The 7,972-nt window shown below is 36.2% G+C and overlaps 1 protein-coding gene across 1 annotated transcript; it reads right to left on the bottom strand.

Moving 5' to 3' along the window:
- Nucleotides 1-304: 304 nt before the first annotated feature.
- Nucleotides 305-7,379, bottom strand: LOC134846042 (CDK5 regulatory subunit-associated protein 2-like). The gene is made up of 4 exons (XM_063863218.1): nt 6,851-7,379; nt 2,714-2,889; nt 1,855-2,046; nt 305-603 (listed from the first exon to the last, which is right to left on the bottom strand). Exons 1-4 carry the CDS (start codon nt 7,036-7,038, stop codon nt 440-442), a joined length of 720 nt encoding a protein of 239 aa, XP_063719288.1. The 5' UTR covers nt 7,039-7,379; the 3' UTR covers nt 305-439.
- Between the last annotated feature and the right edge of the window lie 593 nt (nt 7,380-7,972).

Genomic DNA, 7,972 nt, shown 5'->3' with positions numbered 1-7,972 from the left:
AATTGAAAAAAAATTACAAAAATTATGTTTCCATTTTATGCATTTTTTTTTTTTGAAAAAGCTTAATTATTTGAATTACGGTAGTCGTTTGATTCTATTTTACTTACACTTCAAGCGAGTGTGCTCGTTTTGAAAACAAAAAAAATGTTTCTTAAGTTGTCTCAGCCTCACCGAGCTGAGTCGCTAGATCAAAAACTGCTAGTAAAGCACTGATTAAAACTTTATTTGTTAACGTAACTTTTTCTCTTCTCTTCTGCACTTACTTTGGCCCTTCTTGGTTGATTTTTAATATTTTAAGTATTCGTTACAGGGAAATTTTTCAATTCATTTACTAGCTAGTACAAAGTTGTTCGCTGTTGTAGTTACTATTTTTGGTATAATTGTTGTCGATTTCCTTGATCGGAGATTACCTAACACATTCTCTCTCCCTCTCTCCCAATCAGAGGAAGCTGAGATCGAATCTCTCCTTCTCCAGTTCCAGTTGCTCCATACCCTGGTACAATTCGGCCACTCGTCCCTTCAGAGTCTCAATCTGCTGTTCGTTCTCATACCTCTCCGTCCTCTTGCTCTCTATCTCTTTCACAAGTTGTGCTATTCTCTCGTCTAAACAAAAAAACAACACTTTTGGACAAACGCAATAACTTTTACCTTAGTTTCAATCCTAAAAAAGATAGTACGCGTAGAACTTTAGTGAATTAGGAATAATCGACATCAGTTGCCTTCAAAAACTGAATAACACCCAAAAACATGAAAACGTTTCAGAGATCTTTTTAATTTTCATTTTTTTGTTGCTGAAAGGTTTCAATTTTTTAAGAACTTCTTAAAGCAAAAAAGCGCAAATGAGTTTTCCAGTTTTTATTTTACTAAACTCAAATTTTCTTTGCCTAAGTGACCAGTTTTCATATAATGACCGTTACTAAATTGCTTTAATTGCTCGTCGAAAAGTTAACAATAACTTTTTTTAACAATGAACTTTTTCATAACTGTTTGATGTCGTTCCAATTACGACTGAAAGAGCTTTGACATGATGTATCTCTCGAGCGATTCCCTTTAAGTTTTTGGTACCTGACTTGGCTTTGAAAACATAAAAAAAAAACCTAAACACACCCGAAGACAGAAGTTCCTCCCCGACTTCAATGGTCGGAACAATAATTTAGATTCTTCGGACAGATACCTTTCAAAAACAAAAAAAGTTTCACGATGAATGGGATCAAAAATGTTATCCTACTTGAGTAACCGGCTGTTCCAGCATCATAAAAAGCATATTAATTGTATTTGACTGCAAGTTTAAAACGGTTAGAAACCTTGACTATTTTTTATCTCTGAGAGCGAAGAGAAATTGTCAAAGAACTATGATGTAAAATTGATGCCAAATTGCGGTTAATATTTTTTTCAAGTCAATGAATCAAAACCGAATTAATTAACCTTAAACTGCTCAATTTGACGTCAGAAATTCAAATTTCACTCACTTCAAAATTTAAAAAAAGTGTTTTCAAACTATCTATTAAACCTAAAATGTACTAATGTCTAATTAACTAAGGCGTTCAAAGTTCAAGGTCAGCAATGCTGCCAAAAAATGTGCATTAACTGTATTATTGTCAATGCTGCATTGTTGACAATATCGGCGACCTTGAGCATCTTATTTGGTCTAAAAAACTGAATTATTACCAAGTTATTACGTTTTCAAATACTGTTTTTACTGTTTAAAAACTTTTCAATGGGTAAAAAATGGGTTCCGACATCAAAATTAGCAGTTTGAGGTTAATTAACCAAAATCAGTTTCGTTGACCGAGAAGGATGTTTCCGACATCAAACATATAAAACATGCGTGTTTAATAAACTCAATATGCGTGCCTTTGCTCTTGCTCTCCACCTCCATCTTGAGGACTGCGTGGTTGAGGATGCTGATCTGGCCCCTGATGGCATGCACATCCTCCTGCAGACTCACACACCTCTCCTCCGCCCTCTGCGACTTCAGCTCCACCTCGTTCAGAGTCTTCTCCAGTCGGGATCTCTTCTGCACTATTGGGATGTACTCGTTCGTGTCTATAACACAGTTTAAATTAATTACTACCAGGGGCGGATTTAGGGGGGGGGGGGGGCGGGGGCGGACGCTTCCTTCTCCCCCCCCCCCCTCAGGGATTCGACCCCCTGCCGACCCAAAGGGTCCTCCTTTGATACTTTTTCAGAAATCCATTTTTGGCCGACCGACTCTACAATTTTTCTTAAGGCGCCTTTGGCGCCAATATATGCTAAATTTGAGGGGGAGCGCGCGCCAAAAAAACGCGATTTTTTTTGTCAAAATTTTTCAAAAAATGCCCAAAAACGGATTTTTTGACTGTTTTTTCAAAAATCCGCCCCCCCCCCTAGATCCGCTCCTGATTACTACCACTTAATTACATAATTGGAAGACAAATTTCAACTTTTTTTCATGCTCTTCATTCCTTAAAATTATTGTACTTTTTTTATTTCATCAAAATGTTTTATTTTCTAGTGGTTGAACAAGAAACTGCTAATAATTTCCAGTGGTCATCTGTAAGAAAAAACCCCGGTTGCTGTTGTTGTTGTTTTTTAACTTTTCATCTTTTTCAGTTTTTTAGAAACTACGAACTGATATTTGATTAACATTTGAAAAACTTGAAGCTGGGTAAAGCACCAACGATCATTTCTTATTCATTATAATTTCAAATTATGTGTGTGTTCTAATTGTGACCTTTGTGTTTGAGTGTGGCCTTGAGCTTTTCGGTAGTGTCCTGTGCGTGGAGTGTACTCCTCAGTGCACTCTCTTCCATCCCCCTCATCTTCTCAATCTCGGCCGAGTTCGTCTTTATCAACTCCTTCAATTCCTCTACCCTCTTAGTGCCCTTCTTCACAAACTCCTCCGCTTCACTGAAAACATAAACCACTATGACGTCATCAACAATCATCTCGCGCCACCTCCGAGTAACTGCGGTGGTTGGGGATTCCAAAAATGCATTGGATAGACTTATACTTCCCTCCTCTCTCCGATATTTCGAGCCACAGGTAATTAGTCATGCCAAATTATTGGCAATGTCGGTGACCTTGACCTTTTACATGTGGAAATTAGTGAAAAACGGAAATCCGTCAAAATCCGTCCGCAAAGTTGAATAAAAAGTTGAATAAAAAATTGAAAAGATATTGCCGAAAAGATATTGCCAACAGTTGGACATTAACTATGAAAAACTGTTTTTATGAAAAGAGCAGCAGTTAAGAAAAGTTAAAGTTAAAAGTCAAAATGCCGAAATAATCGAGCCTATTCGTAGTAGTTAGAACATAGTTGAAAGATGCCCGAGGGAAAAAAAGCCCGGCCTGAGGGCACGAAGTGCCCGATGGCGGCTCTCTTGCCCGAGCCCTCTTCAACTATGTTCTATCTGTTGAAGAGTATGTTTTTGCTCTTTCTGAGGGAAAGATGCCAGAAAATTGTGAAAGAGCCCGGAAAAGTGCGGGAAACTATGCAAATGATTTCTTTTTTCATTCATGCGCTCTAATATTTCATTTTTTCATTCATGCCTTGTCGTGAAAGAACATGTGTGAAAGAGCAAAAACATACTCTTCATGAAAAGAGTTATAAAAGCGCCGTCGAATAGCGTTCACTGATTACTAAAAGATCTGGTCAGCGCTAAAAAAAAATCTGAACAAGTTTTGTTTCAAAAAAAAACTGCTCAATTCGAAGCTTATTTTGCGAAAAGTTGCCAGACGATGTTTATCATGCGGGGCTCTTGAAAGAAGTTAGTTATATTGTAAGAACCTTATCAAATTATTATATTTATAACTTCTGTCGGAAAAATTTCATCTACCTACGGGAAAACAAATGGATGTTTGTTTGAATAATGTCACACAAAAAATATGTGTTTCGGTTCTTAGAATTTACCCTCGTTGACCATGCTAGAAAGCTTTCAATTATCTCAGCACAGTTTTTTGCTTAAGTGCTTATTAAATTTTTACTTTCATTGAAATTTATTCATGAACTTTCGTGGAAATATTTTGTGTATATAATCTTGAGCATATCTAGTTTTTAAACTGTAAATTGAGGTGATTTTATTTATAGTTTGGTTCAAAAATCTCCATTAGCATGAGATTTTTCATGTAGTTTTCACAATAGATATGACAGAAAATCTAAAATTTTATCCACCAGCGGGTTTAGGGGGGGGGGGCTTTATTTGGTCAAAGCAGGGTAATTTTTGTGCATTGAAAGCATTCGGAAAATCAATTCAATCAACTTTAAAAAATCAACAAAATTTTTGAAAATTTTTTGAAAATCCGCCCATCGCTCTTCGTGAAAATCCTAGATCCACGCCTGATTTTATCGGGCAATAATCAACACAGTATTCATTTTCACTATGTTTAGTCTATGCGTTTTTTTTTCGGAGAATGTTTTGGCTGATTTATTTAACTGTTTGATTGTTTCGAAATGTTAATTTTTTTTTCTGCCTATCAAAACGTAAGAACAGACTTCTATCAAAAACAAAAATTTCCTAAGGCATTCTGGTCAACGACCTAGCAATTTGTGGTAGGATTGCGGCCATTTTTAACGAATGCTATCTGGCTGCTTCTACACAAAACAGCTAATTTCCTGATAAAAGACATATTTTCTAAGACCTTGTCAAAAACGGATCAATTGTAATTTGTAATGTTTTTAAGAATCATCTGTCAACGAATGTTTCAAGATCCCTGCAAAACAACTGTCCTTGATTGACAAGGGTATCAGTTGTTTTTGGAGGACCTACACTCTAAAAATTAATTGTGCAAATTTAACCGATAATATGCGAAAAACTGTGTGAAATACACAGCTTTTTAACATATCGGATGACATTACACGACAATAAAAATTCGTGCGCCACAATATTGCGTGTAGCCTTTATTTTTTGTTTTCATACTAAAATATTGGATTTAAAAGGTTTCCATCAATGCGAAAATCAGAAAAAAAACTATATTACAAAATTTGGCGCCATTAGCAAGCCAACTAAAAATGGTATTAAGCAAATCGTGCATTATTATGTGAAAATCATGACACAGAGGCAAAGCGGAGCTTCGCATCACTTGCGATACAACACAAATATAAAAAATCATAAGTCAAAAAAAATTTTGAACGTTGAAAAAAAAACTAGCTGAACCAAAACTTTCGTTTGTATTGAGAAAAAACAACTAGGGGCCCAGCTAAGGCAACTGGAGGCACTTGTTTGATAATGAATGAATTAGCTATACTGATGCCGCACAAAAACGTGATTTCAAAAACTGGAATTTGCCCAAAACCTTAGTTGTTTCTCTACTAAAATAAACCAAAAAAAAGTAACAAAATTTGTGATATTCAATTTGCTCAAGAAAACATTTCTCTTAGAAGAAACTGAGCAGTCGGCGCTTCCGCAGGAACATCTATTGCAACCGGTTCTTTCAATGGAACTTTTAATCTGAGATTTGATTGTGTAAAAGTTTTTGTGAGAAACTTTTTGAATATAAATTTTCGGCCACTAATGCAGGAGAGTATCTCATTACCCATTATCTTCTTTGAAACCACGTTATCAGATTTGAGAAGTTAGTTTTCGAGAAAGGTCAATTCGAGAAAAGAAAAGCTTAAAAAGCGGTCAAAAATCAAAAACTTGACAATTGCGAGGGCAATTACTTTAGGTGTACAAAAGTTTTGGCGTAGCCGTTTTGGCGTTGCCGTTTATGCTTTTCAAAATTGTTCTTTTTACCGAAATCAAAAACTCAGATTTGAGAGGGGCATTTTTTGAGAAAACGAACAAAAAATGAAAATGTGGGTCAAATATTCCCTCACAGACTTTTTCGAAGGCTGTAGACAGAGGGGTCAAGTAAAAAGAGACTCTAAGTGAGTATGCAGGCACACAGGGGAGAAGTCGCTTTTTCATTTTTTTGAAATTCGTTTTTGAAAATCAGTACAAGTTTCCGAGAAAACAGTACAAATTTTTGTGAAAGTTTGATAATGCAAGAAAAATCAACAAACCGATAGATAACCATACAACCATTTAACCATACAAATTGAAAAGGATATATGGTAGCGTTAAAATTGTGTTTCCCCAGAAAGGAATCAAAATTAGGTCATTAAACCGATTAAAAATAAGTCAAAATAATTTGGTCCGAGGATTTTTTTAAAAGAAACAAAAAAAAACAAAAAAATACGAAGACAAGGTAAGTATAATTACAAATATCAGGAGTAAATCAAAACTAAAAGCAACAGTTAAAAAATGCGCTCAGCAAAAAAACTGTTAGACGCCTGAGATCTGTTTTCAGAAGTTTGTTTTTGAGCAAACAATTCACAGCTGCTCACCTCAGCAGCGCCTCCATCCTGGCACAGGGTGGCCTCAGCTCCTTCAACTCCTTCCTGATTGGCCGACTATTTTATTTGATACAGAGTATTTCCCGTTTGAAAAAAAATAGGTCCTGTCAGATTCGAACCCAGAATATTCGCTACTTCCAGGCTAAGTTCGCCGGGAACGCATCGAAGTTTGAATTCATTATGGCCAAGATATAAATGACTCAATTGATTTTGTTAAACAAGTTGTTTACCCGAAAAAGTCTATATTCCGGTTTGATAACGCTTGCTAATAGCAAGCGTAAATATGTCTACAAAATTCTACGTCAATCTCGTACCAACAATTGTGTACACAACACGTTTTTACAATGTAAAACCTGAGAAGTTTTGTTTTTATGGTCATGAGTTAAACCTGAGTATAAATGTCATGATTTTTAACTTTTTTACATAATCAATTAGTTAAAAATAAAGAACCCAAGTCTGAGAAAGTGCTGTTAGACACCTGAGATCTGATTTCAGACGTTTGGTTTTAAACAAAAGTTCACAGCTGCTGCTCACCTCAGCAGAGCCTCCTTCCTGGCACAGAGAGGCCTCAGCTCCTTCACCTCCTTCTCCCGCTCTGCAATCTCACCCCGCAACTCCCCATCCACTCTGGTCAACACCTCCACCATCCCCTTCTTCTCCTCACACTCCCCACTCAGAGTCTTGATCTTCTCCTTCAGGAACTCACGACACTTGTCACTCATCTTTTCTTGTATTGAGAAGCAGAGCCGATAACTTTTGATAAGATCGTAGCTTTTCTACTATAGCCACTAAAGTGTTCGAATGAGGTGTCTAATTTTACTAATTTGTTTTATATGATAATTTGGTTACAAGAGCACTCTAGAAAAGAAAAATTTGAGAAACTACATGAGAACTAACTAGAAATTTGAATGAAATTTATTGCTGCGTGACACAACGTCGCACGGGAAATTTCAAGCTTAAATGGGTAACTTTGCTTTCAATTTGTACTGCTTCTAAAACTAAAGCTTGGCTTTTGTTTTGGGTTTTCTAATGCCTTTGATTTACTGCTATACGGAAAGCACTTATATCGCTCTCGAAATAATTCTAAATCGGATTGAGCAAACCGTGTTGGAATTGAGCAAACGCTATTTATGCTCCATGCTTAAGCATGGCTGTTATCTCTGTCAAACCTGGGTTCTAAGTTTAGCCAGGAAAGTGGAATTTTCAATGGTCCTTTAGGCAACTATGACACTAGTTGGGTATGTAATGCTTGGCGTGCATAAGAATACCAGTTTGCTAAAATAGGACCCGCGGAGTTTTGCGAAACCTTGTGTTCAGTACTGTACCAAACTTGATCGAAAAAAGTTTTACCGACCAGTTCCGACAATTTGAAAGTTGTGGAGGAACTTTGTATTCAGGAGTGTTTTAGTTTTTTCTTTTTGTTCTCCACGCAAAAACAGGTACTACAAATAATCATCGGAATGGGTCATATGATTCGATTTACAAAAAATTACAAGAAACGAGAAAAACCAGTTCAACTTTTTTGATTTTTGGCCTAATTTCAAGCTAATAAGGTAGCGTGCAGGCTTACAATAGCTTATTTATGCTTAATTTAGGCCATGAAAACTTCATTTGTTTGCGCCATTTTGGGAATCAAAAACTTTCAAACATATTTTG

This window comes from Symsagittifera roscoffensis, chromosome 5 (assembly GCF_963678635.1).
Source record: "Symsagittifera roscoffensis chromosome 5, txSymRosc1.1, whole genome shotgun sequence".
NCBI classification, from domain to species: Eukaryota; Metazoa; Xenacoelomorpha; order Acoela; family Convolutidae; genus Symsagittifera; species Symsagittifera roscoffensis.
The sequence above is the reverse complement of the archived record's forward strand: the minus strand, read 5'-3'. Positions and strand labels throughout refer to the sequence as shown.

Coding starts and splice junctions, on each gene's coding strand:
- LOC134846042 (XM_063863218.1), bottom strand. CDS start 7,038: ATGAGTGACAAGTGTCGTGAGTTCCTGAAGGAGAAGATCAAGACTCTG. Junction 2,890..6,850: donor AGGAAGGAGGCTCTGCTGAG/GTGAGCAGCAGC, acceptor TTATGTTTTCAG/TGAAGCGGAGGAGTTTGTGA. Junction 2,047..2,713: donor GGCCACACTCAAACACAAAG/GTCACAATTAGA, acceptor ACTGTGTTATAG/ACACGAACGAGTACATCCCA.